At 45.8% G+C, this 14,805-nt stretch overlaps 1 protein-coding gene across 11 annotated transcripts in view; it reads right to left on the bottom strand.

Moving 5' to 3' along the window:
* The window catches only part of ZNF236 (zinc finger protein 236), a 48,030-nt gene extending 42,956 nt beyond the window's left edge, over nt 1-5,074 (bottom strand). For 4 of the 11 annotated variants that reach the window (XM_076069620.1, XM_076069613.1, XM_076069616.1 and 1 more), the window contains exon 1: nt 4,877-5,074. Coding sequence is in view for 4 of the 11 variants with exons in the window: in XM_076069613.1 (XP_075925728.1) it covers nt 4,877-4,928 (52 nt within the window). In the remaining 7 variants the exon portion in view is untranslated. The other 7 variants (XM_076069618.1, XM_076069615.1, XM_032960731.2 and 4 more) reach the window with 4 other exon arrangements.
* Nucleotides 5,075-14,805: the final 9,731 nt, after the last annotated feature.

Below are 14,805 nucleotides of genomic sequence, written 5' to 3' on the forward strand. Positions count from 1 at the left end.
TAAGCCATCTTTTTCTATTGAAGCTTTTATCCTCTGGAAAAAACCCACGCAATATCAACCTGAAAACACATTTATTACTTATTACACAGATTAACAATATTAATACGGTTTAAAACAAGTTCAAATAAAACTGCATCAAATCAATATAGCACAGTAGCACAGGCTCAATATAGCACCATATTTTGTGCAAAAATACTGTGATTATTGAAATTATTGTACAGGATTTAATAAAAATAATATCTGCAATAGCACATCACTCACAATGTAAAATCTAGTAACCTTTGAAATAACCCTCTGCTCATTCACAGTAACTTGGTAATACTCTGAATTTCCAAATGTATAAACCAATACATGGCCAATTTACCTGCAACTCCTACTATCCACAGGACAAAAATGGTGACTATTATCCATTGTTTGTATAGCCAAGGAGTCAATCGGAAAATTAGTCCTTTTATCTCTAGAAAAAAAAATCACTAATAAACCATGAAACATTGCAGACATCACAGACCACAGGATCCGTGAAGTTCACCCACACATCTTCTAGAATAAGTGGAGTTCTGTGATACGACCTGGATCTGACCAACCATGACATCAGTCTTAACAGACCATCAGCTATGCAGTAGTACCACGAATACATGTGCATCATTGATTTTGAACTGTAAACAAATCGACAAAATCGTTATCATTGGGGCTCAAACATTTATATTGGCGTGTTGTTGTGCATAAGTATGGTTTTGTAGCCGAAGCTTGATGCCGATGCCTCCTCGCACATTTAAAATATATCCTGCACAATACAGCAGAAATCAAATGCAGTAATCAAAAAATTACTGTAATTTCCAGATTATTGGCAGTTCGCAACTGCTCCCATAATCCATGGCACACCGCGGCGGATTGAAAACGCTTCTCGGACCAGAAAACCGCGATCAGTAGAGTGGACGGGGCCTAAGTGAGAGCTGCAGGAATGGAGCTGCAGGGAAACTCAGGAGGTAGGATTTTTTTTATTTGGCAACTGAAACTTATGGCGGGACCCCGGGGTCCCATAAGCCCCCGGCTCTCGCATAAACTGCGTTGCGACGTCATTTTCTGTCTGCTGAAGGCGAACGATACGGCAATCTATTCCTCTCGACGAGCTCTACACGATCCGCTAATCAAAGTTTCTAAATTGTGTTTCTTCTGCGCATTCGTCCATGAATGATCCGCGCCAGGTGGGTCGCGGCGTTCATGCGCGCGGTGGGACTGAGTCGCCAAAAATAAGTAAATTAATTACGATTTTGACTTCCGTTTATTCGGGACCCCGGGGTCCCGCCATAAGGTTCAATTGTATTTCTTTAGTTGCATCTGCACAGACTTGTTGCGCTGATGCGACTTGTTCAGTAGAAAATAATTTTAGCATTATTTTTTGCTTGGATATCAATGCAAAAAGATCATGTAACGTAAACCCATATGGCATATTTGTGCCATAGACGTCGTGTGCCACGCTTCCCGTGTAATCTAATTTTTTGTGTGGATTTAGGGAATCGCGCGGTGCTTTCCCTCCCATAATCCGTGGCACACCGCACCGGTACAAAAACAATTGTGGAATATTTGGTGTGACCTCCGCAGTGTGCCATGGATTACAAGCCAAACAGATTATTGGATTTCTGCTATATTCATGCCACAGCCTACTCCTCCCTTGAAAGTAAATCCTGCACCACGTGATATCTTCTTTAGGAAATGCACCTTTGCGAGGTATCAGTTTGTCCTAAAAATAAATCCTGCCATAAGCATTTTCATTTTCTCACGAAGCCCAAAGGAAACATCATTATAGTCATGACTCTATGTAAGCTTTCATTCACAAATCGTCATTTTTTTTACAAATTATAGCCACTAAATAAGGACAACCAATCCATAAATTCAGTAAATGCATTCCAGTACTGCAAAATAACGTACAAGCACAACCGTTTCCTATTCCCCCCTAGAAATACTGTACCTTACATGTTTATCAAGTTCCCACGACTACAGTACGTTGTACACTAGACTATACATGCTGCCTTTATTAGGTGTCAGTGGTATTTTACTCGAACAGTATGATCACGCTATTATCGTCATATCACTGCAATAAAATGTCAGTACTTTCATGCACTTTTTCATTGTGATATTATTATTACAGTGATGTATTTAAATTCCAATTAATATCACGACTGATATTCTGTCTTTTTGCTTTGCAGGTCTCTGTGGTAAAAGCAGGGCAGAACTGTATACTATCTCAGCTTCTCAGCCGTTTCAAATCAAACAATTGATTGATCTACTGGGCCCTCAGCTGTTTTACTAATCTCATCATTAGCTCCCTCTTACTTGTGTAGCTTTATCAGCTCAGCTTCACTGTTGTCACCTCATCATTTCTCACGCAATTTTATGAAACACTAGCTCTGAGCAACAGCGCCCTCAACTTGACTCTGAAGTCACATTAAGTCTCGTGTAATTTATTCAAACTTTGCAATCTAAATAAACATCGCTAAGCACTCTGCTTCTTCAGTTATGCAAATTAAGCGAGCACTCAAGGTGTATGAAATAACATGTTTGGTTCTTCACTTCTTCCCAATTAGCATGATAATCAGTCCCATTCCTCGTCTTGTCATCAAAGCTCTCATTATCCTTGCAATGCAGCCTATCCATAAACTCACACCCTCGTCACTACAAAACCTCATCATCTCAATCTCATCACCACACAACATGACCAGTTTCATCAGTCACCATACAAACCCTATCAGCTGGGTTTGCTCGCCTCATCAGTCATCCGCATGTGACCCCTTCACATCCGAGTCTCATCACTAATCTGATCAGATGAGCTTTCGGGCTCAAAGCTGTCTAACCCGACAATCATCTCTCTCGCTCTGCCTCATCAATGTGAGACCTCGTCGTCAACAAAGTCCACAGCAGCGAAGGGGGGGGGGGTAGGACAACTACCTGGGCTCCTGTGTTCAGAAACATGAACTATACATCATTCTCGGCAGCAAGCGTGAAAGTCAATATCCTTCACTTAACTAGGTGAAAATCCATTATCTCCTTTGACAAGGAGACCTAGGAAATTTATTGGCCCATTGGAGGTAATTTTAAAATTTGAACTATGCCACACTATCTGACCTGCTTTTGCAACCATCACCGGGTCCCTTGCCAAAATGCTTTCGTGTCAATTGGCTCTCGCCTGGTTGATCATAATTAAGTTAATGTATGCATTCGACCAAACACGTCAAATACTGTACAGACTGTACTTAGAATGATTGATCACCACCGCGTCCGGAGTTTTATGCAACATTTGGTCTTTAAATCTCACGAACTGGAGCTGTTTAATGAGTGGCGGGACTCGATATCCGTGACATACATGGGGGGGGGAGGCGAACGTGTTGTATGACCACTGTGCCACGCAGCACGAGTGTGTTTTTGTGAGTCGTAGTCATCGCGCCATCAATAACAATGCTGTTTAACAACCACCGAGAAGACCAACAAGACGAGTTTGTTGGTCCCTGGTCCCCCAGGGGACTCGCGTAGCTCCGCCATCTTGCAACTAACCCAAGGGAGACCAAGTCCCGGCAGTGTTGTTGTTGTTGTCGAGGGGAGATTGTCAAACACGAAGTCATCATTCAACTACAGACGAGGATGCACGCAATAAGGACCCCCCCAACCCCGTATACGCATCACATTTACTTCAACTCATAAAACTATGCGCCCCCCAGAAACACTTTTTTAAAAAATTAACGTGTATCCGCTTGTGTAAAAAACACACTAATTTAAACATATTAACCCCCCCAACCCCGCTCGCGCATCGGCATCAACACACAAGCGAGGCGCCACAGCCCAGCTAACCCCGCCAACTAAAGACACCGCACGAGCGGGCCTCGGGTATAAGAGGGCGCCGAGGCCGCGCCACCGCCGTCTCGACCGCAGCCTCCTCCGCGGGAGGGCCGCCTCACAACCCCCGTGGACCCGACGCACGCGAAGCGCCCGACAGCCCGCGCGGACGCCGCGGGAACTGCAGCGGCTCGCGACGAGGCGGCCTCGAGGCGGCGGCCCGACGGGAGCGTCGAGACAGCGGCCCGTGTTTTTTTTGTTGTTGTTGCCGTCTTTGCAGCCGGGGCGGACGGGCGGCTTCCGACTCTACGAGAAGGCCGTGGTGGTGGTGGTGGGGGGCGCCATTTTATGAAGCGAGCGAGCGAGGAGATTGTGGAGCGTGGGGTGAGGTGGCGGAGTAAAAGATAGACCGGGGAGGGAGGGGAGATAGTCCTCGCTTCTTCTCGGGCTTAAGCCGCTCCTAGTGTCGGCAGGGCGCGCAACACCGAGGCGGCTGTTAACACTGTGAAGGGCGCGCGACGTTGAACGGGGGGAGGGGTGTTGGTGGTGGTGGTGAGGGCCTCGTTCGTTCACGCGCACAAACACAAATCCGTCCGCCGCCGCCATCGGCCGCGAGTATCCGGGGACTACAGTGTCAGTCCGCGCGGCGACACACACCGCGAGAGGCGAGGAGCCGCCGTCTCGTCGTCCCCGTGTCTTTGTCCCCGGCGCCGGAGAGGAGGAGGAGGGGGGTGTTGTTTAACAACGCAAAGCGGCGCGAGCAATAACAGCAACGATGTTTGTGTGTGTGTGTGAGGGGGGGTTTGTTACACCTTATGACTGAAACGCACGCGTACCTCGGAGTGTTACGAACGTGGAGCGGAGTAGACGCACACACACACACGCGCAACGACCGACATTAACAACAATGGTTATCTGCAGGCAATACGAGACCGGTCGATTAAGTGTTATATTACCATTTTTTTTACCAAAAATAATCGCACGTGTTTAATCCCGTAGCCCCCCCCCCCGCCTCTCTCTCTCGCGCGCGCGCAGGTACCCCCTTTACCTTGCAGGTTTGTGGGGATTAATCGTTGTTTAGGCGGCCGTCCGCGCGGCATATTCTGTGCGTGGTCGTGGTTCTGTAGGGAGGGGCAGGGCTTGCGTTAAAGGCGGTGGTGGTGGTGGTAGCCGCGGTGGTGCTGATGGAGGGAGCGTGGATGACGAAGGGGGGGGGGTAGATGGATTCATTATTTATTTATCTCCCCCCCCTCCTTTTTTTACCCCCCCCCTTTTTTAGCCCCCCCCCCCCCCCCCAAAAAAAAACTGGGAGAAAATGGCGGTGAATGGGAGACGGGGAGGGGGGAGGGGCGGAGGCAGCGGGCGCCGGCGGTACCCGGATGTTGGCGCCCTCGGTGCTCGCTCCCTCAGACTCGTCGAGTGAAGACCCACCCCACGTGACGCCCCCCCCACCCCACGTGACGCCCATCCCACGTGACGCCAGGGAGGAGGGGGGGCTCTTTATACCTTCTCTAATACGCACGACTCCCGTGTTATATTCTTGGCTCTTTCGGTAAAGTCACGTAGAAGGGAAAAATAAAAGAATACAAATATAACACACACAAAAATCTCACGACGTTTCGACTGCAACACAAGCAATCATCATCAGGTGTGAAAACCACAGCAAGAAAATTTGAAAAAAAACCCCAAGAATATGAATCCCTGCAGTCACGACAGCTTTAAATCAAGACTCCCGTGTTGATTAAACAAGATGAGCGAGCGGGGACGATGTCAGTGTATCGCTACTGAAGAATGTGCCTAACATGGTTTTTGCTGCACGACTCCCCATCATCGGTTGCTTCAAGGGGGTGGCGTTGCGTTGTTTTTTTTTGCAGCATTCATTCCGTGCAAGCAAACTTTTGAACCGGGTTAGACCACGCATTGTCTCGTCATTAGGCAGTCATCAAGCTCGTCAAAGTTATGCACTCGTAGAAGGCTTGTGTGGCTGATGGGATTTAAAGCTTTCGTGACTGCAGGGATTCATATTCTTGGTTCTTTCGGTAAAGTCACGTAGAAGGGAAACAATAAAATAATAAAAAATATAAAACAATACAATTATCACGACGTTTCGACTGTAACACAAGCAATCATCATCAGGTGTGAAAACCACAGCAAGATAATGTTCTTGCTGTGGGTTTCTTGCTGTGGTTTTCACACCTGATGATGATTGCTTGTGTTGCAGTCGAAACGTGATCATTTTATTGTTTTAAATTTTTATGATTTTATTGTTTCCCTTCTCCGTGACTTTACCGAAAGAACCAAGAATATAACTCTAATAAATTTATTACATTCATGCAGATGGCCAGACGTGAAGGCGGCGTGTTGTCTGCCAATTTTGATATTTATCTCCTCAACGACACTAATAGTATGTGTTTAGGTGTATGTGGCCGAGGTTGGCGTTCATCCAGCAGGGGATTGATCATGGCTCATGATTAGAATGGCTAGCTGAGATTTCAGGGGTTGAATCCGGTTCTCGGTCACCGGTGGTGAACATTGATTGACGCGTGGAGTCATTGTGATAGTTTCAGAATCAAAATCTTTATCCTGGAGAAATCCGATGAGCCATGAAGCTCTTTATTCACAGATGTCCAGTAGGGGGCGGGTCGGATAACTGTTACAACAACAACAAAACAACACGTTTCAGGCCAAACACCAATAACATATAGACCCAACGATCTGCATAGAAGCCCAGATAACACGTTAAGTGATTAAACCCGGGCCTCAAGTGCAGTGGGTTTGAAGGCTCAGCCCGATCACCAATGACTGCACACACAAATATATAAACACTCGTGTTAAAATTGGTTTCCTACTGAATTTGGTGAACTTACAACTCTGGTTTAATAAACACATTCTAATTCCATATTTCAAACGTACGTTAATACATGATACTGTCCATAACACTATACCGCTCCATGTAAAAAAAAAATGTTGCTTTTTCTTGCTTTGTAACATTTATGTGAGGAAGTGCGCCCCCTAAAGTTAATGACAAACGCTCATGATATATGTTATAGAGCCTAATGGGCATAGAACTATACTGTATTGCATACCTCCTCCATCTCTTCACATAAACATGACATGCTTTAGCCTTAGATTATGGGGCTTCTAGACCAATATCTTTTTTAATTTAAATATTTCACCTGGATAATCCCTCGAGATGAAACATCTTGCTCGCAAAGCTGTCCAGGGTGTCAATTGTCACATTTATCGCAAACGCATTGACACAAATACAAACATTTTAAATCTACTATACAGGGTGGCCCAAAAGTCAGGATGTATAGTGTTATATTTATTTTAACAAATCACATCAGGTTGTTTCATTTATTTTAACAAATGTTCAAACTGACTACAACAGGAATGCATGGCTGACTTTTCTTTTGAGATTCATTTATGCCTTTTTTAAGATTACAGCTGCCTTTAGCATACATGAAAACGAATTAAACTCTTTCGTCTTTAGTTAATTTACTTTCCATTTTTAAACTCTGCACCTACTTCGACCTTCAACGTCTCCAAGAATATGTCTCCATCGGAGTATCGGGCGTGTTAAATATTGCCAAGTCGACAGCTTTCTTTGGCAACAGGTTCCTTGAAGGGTTCCTTGAAGGGTTCCTTGAAGCGGCTCTGATGGCTTCTTCCCCAGGCCATTTCCCAACTTGGGGTGGTCTACTGATGTCTGCAAATTTTCTGACTTAGACAAGGTCTGGTGACACGATGCACGTAGCATAATAGGAACAATTAAAACGTAAGGGAATGTTCCCCCATGTGTCAAGACAAATTGCACTTAAGGTGCTTTGTAATTAGGGTTAGGGTTGCAAGTCTATTATTGTACTGATATGAGTGATCAAATACAATCAAAGGTCATGAGAACCCTGAATCTGTACTTGGGAGGATGTGGAGGAGGGGTATTTTTTTCCCGAGGGCTATGTATGTCAAGAAGTGCCTATGGTGTCTCTTTATGTGTCTCATTGCGTCTGTTTCATTGACTGAAACTCTATTTCCATCCCTGTATCTTACTCTGAGAATGTCTTTCCGTATCTATGTCTCTTCAGCTGTGTCTTTGTGTCAGTCTCTGTCTGACTCAATATCCTTGTTGATTTATGTGTCTTACTGTATTGGACAATATATGTGTCCTTGTCTCTTTTTGTTGATGTCTTTCTATGTGTCTGTGTATTCTTCTTCAGGCCTCTTTCTGTTTGCCTCACTGTGTATTCCTACGTGTCTGTCTATGTCTGTATCTCTATGTTTACCTCTGTTTATTGGTATATGCCTGCCTGTGTCTATGCATAGATCAGTATCTCTCTGTATATTGAGAGATAACTGTGCCTCTGTCTCTATATCATTAAGTATGTATCTCCATATCTCATGGTATCTGTCTTTCAATGTATATCTTTGTCGCTCTGTTTGTATGGCTTTCTCTGCGTTTGTTTCACTGTGTGTCGATGTCTGTTGAATAATGAGTGTCAGTCAAGATTATTCTAATACTGGTAGGAACCTCCTGGTTACACCAGCCCACAGGGGATTATTGTGTCCGTCCGTCGTGCATCCAAAAATGGGAGGGGTGGGGCTGGGTGGAGAGGGAGGGGCTGGGTGGGGAGGGGAGAGTGGGGAGGGGCTGGGCTGGGTGGGGAGGGGCTGGGCTGGGTGGGGAGGGGCTGGGCTAGGTGGGGAGGGTGGGGCTGGGTGGGGGGTGGGCGGGGTGGGGCTGGGTGGGGAGGGACTGGTCACCCCGTGGTGCCCTTATAAAACTCAACGTTTAACCTACTCACGCCGGCTTGTGCCCGCCCTCACAGTTGGGCATATTTGCAGAATACACCACGCCGCCGTTGACCCTGGCCATTGACCAAGCAACCCAACATTCCTACCAGCTCCCTCCGCAGGAATGTTTGGTTTGTGATGAGAGTTTGTCGAGTGGTCGTGGCAACATTTGGCAACTGCTGTGTGAAATTATGTCACAGCTCCACAAAGCGGTCTGGGTATTTCCAAGATGGCAGTGGATTGTGTTTCATGTGCTGTGGAACAGCAGTGCTTAATAAAGTGTCTGGTGGAGAAAAATATCAAAACAGCTGACGTTTTACAGGTTAGCTATACAGTTTGGTGATACACGTCTTGTGCAAAAGTGTGTTTGAGTGGGGCGAGAGGTTTAAAAATAGACATGAGTGGGAAAAATGTGATGGGAATATGAGAGCGTACATCCTAAAATGGCTGCAATCATGTGTTGTGCAGGACAACCATGCGGAGACGAGGAATACTATAAGGGCTGTTTCCGTTCATTAAAACACTCTCACACTCGGCATCCTACACTTACACCAGTGTCGGTGAACTCTACCGCGGTCCTTCACCCGGTCCCTGAATACTATTTGGACCCTACCCTCAGCTATCCCTTTGGCTCTCTCGTCTGCCCGGAGCGGGGGATCGGCCAACACCACTACGTGAAGAGGAGAGAGAGACCCTCTTCCAGCCGGTCCTTACCCTGGCTCCCAACGACGACCTCGCCTCCGTCATGGGGTCCCCCTTAAGAACCCCTTGGGCGGCTCCTCTCCCCAGCTCGGCCCCGCCCACGTTCCCGAAAGTGCTTTCCGAAAACCCCTTGCGTAAACCCATGACGTTATGTCATCCTTGGCTCTCAACCCGCTCGCCCCCTCATTGGTTACTTACAATACTCCTCTACACATGTCCTAAACACTTCTCTACTTCTGACATTAATGGCTTACAACACCAATGGGGCAGATGTGTATATGTTCCAGGGGGATAACTGGAAAAATAGGGTACGTTTCATTTACTTAACTTTCACATTTTCGACAACTAAAAGTGCAGGTTTACCTTCAATAACCCAAGTAATACTAATAACCCAAGTAACACAATACTAATACTGTTTTGTATTTAACAAGGAAAACCCAAACCTGATTCTCAAGATCCCTTTTAATGTACGTTTTCATGTGTGAGGAAATCGGAGCACGTGCAAACAAAATCCATGTACACCGATGAAAAATGTTCAATGGACCGAACGAGCACACATTCTCACCAACCCACTTGACGTGCCACCTCTTGGAAACCTCGCAACCTGGTGGGCTTGGGAGCTTAAACTCTACACTATCCACAAATCCCCGTCTCTAAAATGTTGTATTACAAGCCACAACACCCACCTATATGTCTCTGTTAATTTATATATGCCTGTGGCTGGCTCTTTGGGTCCATGTCTGATTCTTTGAGTACTACTGCGTGTGCCTCTTGTCTGTATGTCTCTGCTTGTCTCAACGTTTCTACGTTGTGGTCGCCTTTCTCCAAGTATCTGTCTCCATGTCTGTCTCTGTACTGCTCTCTATGCTTCCAAATATTTGTGCTTCTCTCTCTCTCTCTGGGTCTCGTTGTGTATCTCCCTGGGGCCCCGTTTCCTGCCATCTGCAAGGACCACACTTAGTATTGAGACTGCTCTGTGGCCTGGGGCCACTCGCAACTTGCACACCACTACTGAAGCAGCTACCCGTGCATCACATTGCATATCGAGACATAGATAAATACAAAGATCCCCCCTAGAGCATATAGAGGATATTGGGGTAATAATTATTAACTAGCACCTATGTAGGCCAGCACAGCTACACAAATGGGTGGTGTGGTATGCACAATGTCTTGCTGCGGTTTTCTCCATAGTGATTATGTTTATGTAGGGACATTGAAAAAAGCTTCTTACAATAAATTTAATAATTCAAACCTCATCAAAGGGACAAATAATGGTTAATTGCCTGAATCACTGAGTCTCTCCATGACAAAGGATTGCTCGGTACAGACGCCGATAAGATCACCCACCAGGCGTACCAGTCTGGCGGTCACCAATACACACCACTGGGAGCGGAACGACAGTATAAAACAAGCCCAGTCGTGTGCATAACTCAGATAACATCGTCACCACCCGCATTAGATCAGGGATTGGGGAATGAGGTTATCGGGATCACCTCCCGCACACTTGAGTGGGGGGAGCGGGAGCAAGGGTGGAAGGGGATTGGCCGGCAGAGTTGAAGGGGGAAAGGCAGGGAAGGGTTAAAGGGAAAGTGTGACGGGGATCATGGTGACTATGTTTGTTCAATAAACAACCAAAAAGAAAAAAAACACCCTGAAAAAATCGTCTTTAAAGTAAGTTGCCACACAATGTATTGTCGGGTGACCTATTAAAACGTCTCAGCCCTAAAATAAATATTCTTAACTATTCATCACTTGAAATTATTGCCTATTAATCAGTAGCCAGTGTACAGGCTATGAATTCATACGGTCTGCAGCATGATACCACCCCATGGTCTCGCACCACCACGTGACAATCTTGTCTAATATGCAGGCACAGCAGTTACTATGTTTACAAGGTTTTAAAAATGTATTCAAATGAGTGATATTTGATCGAATATAGTTTGGGGAAATAATATAGAATAAACTATATACGTCCTTTAAAAAAAATGTCTGTTAACAATATAAAAATGTATACATCCATTATAATTTGTCAAATAAGCGCCAAATGCAATGCATACAATTTAATTCTGAATACAGGTAGTCTCTGAGATACGAACGTCCGACTTATGAACATCCGCACTTACGGATTAATCGCCATAACATTTTATTATTTTGAACCATCCGACTTGCGAACGTTCCATCGTACTTATGAACCGAACCGCAGAACTATTTTGCTCGGTGAAGTGATCCTCTGCGAGATGTACTGAGTCCTGGCATCCCGCGTGATGCGCAGTATGAGTTTAACAATGCTTCCCTTTTTTTGTTGAACCGTAATACATTTTATAACACACGTAAATGGAGTTCCGAGATACTAACAAATCGACTTATAAATGGGTCTGGAACGTAACACGCTCGTAAGTCGGTGACTGTCTGAGCGACACGTACATTATGTCCAAATACAGACTACTAATTAAGAACTTATTTTAAAAACAGATACAATGATAGTACTGTATACAACACCTGTTGTGGATATTAAATACATGCTCTTTAAACAGTGATAAGTTACTCAAGTTATAAAAAACACTTTACGTATGAAATCTTGACTTAAAGCTTTCGTGACTGCAGGAATTCATATTCGTTGGGTCTTTCGGTAAAGCCATGTAGACAGATCAAATAATAAAAAATAATAAAAAATAACAATATCACGTTTTGATCGCAACACAAGCAATCGTCATCAGGTGAGAAATATCGCGGGCGAGCTGCTGGGAATATATGAGCTCTCCCAAGATATTTCTCACCTGATGACATTGCTTGTGTTGCGATCGAAACGTGATAGTTTTTATTTTTATTATTTTTTTATTATTTGATCTATCTACGTGGCTTTACCGAAAGACCCAAAGAATATACTTTACGTATTGCATTTATTTTTTCTTACTTATTAATGGCAGCACAGTCATCAACTACGAATTTTTTTTTGCTTTTCTCACTGCTGAGCAAACACAAAGATTTCCCATATAGCCTACTCAGGCTGTTGGGGCTATTAGCAAGCGTCTATGAAGGCCAGCATGGTGTGTGAGGGGGTGGGTGGCCAGCACCAAGCCCGTTCGCCTTTGTCTCCCCAATGCTGATCTTTTTTACATTCAGCACACGGTACATATTTAAGGCTGAGTCGACCAAAGGGAAACCCAGAACCAGTTCAGATATTCATCACTGATTTTGGATGGCCAAACGAAAAAATTGAGCAGAGTATAATTGTATGTTTTATAAATTTAATGGCAGTGAATCTTGCATGAAAGTATATCAAATACTTCACTGCATTTCACTGTACATTAACAGTGGCTGGTGTGTAGATGTCACAGTGATTCTGCAACATTGTTCTCCACTCCTTGAATCAATTTTTATAACCTGTAAACCGTTTTACTCGCCTCGCGAGTTCGCGTCGCTCATTTTGGTCGGAGTTTATTTGCCGCCTTGTCCTCAGGTTAAAGAGGCCCAACGCATGCTCGCCGATCAGATTCTGAGTGTGGAGCGAGCAAATCCAGATTCGTTGGTTATCGTACTTGGCGACTTTAACAAAGGTAATCTCAGCCACGAACTCCCCAAATACATACAATTCATTAAATGCCCAACCAGAGAAGGGAACACTCTGGATCACTGTTACACTACAGTCAGTAGAGCCTACCACGCCGTCCCCCGAGCAGCACTAGGACACTCTGACCATGCCATGGTCCACCTGATTCCTGCATACAGGCAGAAACTAAAACTCTGTAAACCTGCTGTGAGGACATCTAAACAGTGGACCAGTGAGGCTGTGGAAGATTTGCGGGCGTGCTTAGACTGTACTGACTGGGATATGTTCACGACTGCTACCAATAGTCTGGATGAACTCACAGAGGCTGTGACGTCCTACATCAGCTTCTGTGAGGACTGCTGTATCCCAACACGTACCAGGGTGAACTTTAACAACAATAAGCCCTGGTTCTCAGCAAAGCTCAGAAGGTTGAGGTTGGAGAAGGAGGAAGCGTTTAGGAGTGGAGATAGAGACAGATTCAAGGAGTCGAAGAACAGGTTTAGCAAAGCGGTGAGAGAGGCTAAACGACTGTACTCAGAGAGACTAAAACACCAGTTCTCTACAAACGACGCTGCTTCTGTCTGGAGAGGGCTCAGGCAGATCACCAACTACAAACCCAGAGCCCACCACACCACTAACGACTCCCGCCTAGCCAACGACCTGAACGAGTTCTACTGTAGATTTGAAAGACAATTGGACTGTCCTGAACCACCCCTTCCAACCCAAGAGGCCCCATCCCCCACCAATACTACAGAGACGACTATCTCCTTTCAGGAGGGAGAAGTTAATAGACTTTTCAAGAGGCAGAATCCACGCAAAGCAGCCGGGCCGGACTCTGTCTCTCCAGCCACCCTCAGGCACTGTGCTGACCAGCTGTCTCCGGTGTTCACCAACATCTTTAACACCTCCCTGGAGACATGCCATGTACCAGCCTGTCTCAAGTCCTCCACCATCATCCCTGTGCCCAAAAAGCTAAGGCCAACAGGACTAAATGATTACAGACCGGTCGCCCTTACATCTGTGGTAATGAAGTCTTTTGAGCGCCTGGTCCTGGCACACCTCAAAGCCATCACAGACCCTCTCCTGGACCCCCTTCAGTTTGCCTACAGAGCCAACAGGTCTGTGGACGATGCAGTTAACATGGCCCTCCACTTCACCCTACAGCATCTGGACGCCCCAGCATCCTACGCCAGGATCCTGTTTGTGGACTTCAGCTCTGCCTTCAACACCATCATCCCTGCCCTGCTTCAGGACAAGCTCTTCCAGCTGAACGTGCCATACACCACCTGTAAATGGATCACAGACTTCCTGTCTGACAGGAAGCAGTGCGTTAAGCTGGGAACACAAGTCTCTGGCTCCAGGTCCATCAGCACCGGAACTCCTCAGGGCTGCGTCCTTTCCCCTCTGCTCTTCTCCCTGTATACCAACAGCTGCACCTCCAATCATCTGTCCGTCAAACTATTGAAGTTTGCGGATGACACCACCCTCATTGGGCTGATCTCTGGTGGGGATGAGTCTGACTATAGGTGGGAAGCTGACAATCTGGTGACCTGGTGTAGCCAGAACAACTTAGAGCTAAATGCTCTAAAGACAGTTGAGATGGTTGTGGACTTCAGGAAGAATACAGCACCACTCACCCCCATCACCCTGTTAGACTCCCCAGTAAAAATTGTAGAGTCCTTCCGCTTCCTGGGCACTATTCTCTCCCGGGACCTCAAGTGGGAATTGAACATCAGCTCCCTCACCAAGAAAGCTCAACAGAGGATGTACTTTCTACGGCAGCTGAAGAAATTCAACCTGCCAAAGACAATGATGGTGCAATTCTATACAGCGATCATTGAATCCATCCTCACCTCCTCCATAACCGTCTGGTACGCTGCTGCCACTGCCAAGGACAAGAGCAGACTGCAGCGTATCATCCACACTGCTGAGAA

Source organism: Petromyzon marinus, chromosome 25 (genome assembly GCF_048934315.1).
Source record: "Petromyzon marinus isolate PM22_M1 ecotype Great Lakes invasive population chromosome 25, UKy_Petmar_22M1.pri1.0, whole genome shotgun sequence".
Lineage (NCBI taxonomy): Eukaryota > Metazoa > Chordata > Hyperoartia > Petromyzontiformes > Petromyzontidae > Petromyzon > Petromyzon marinus.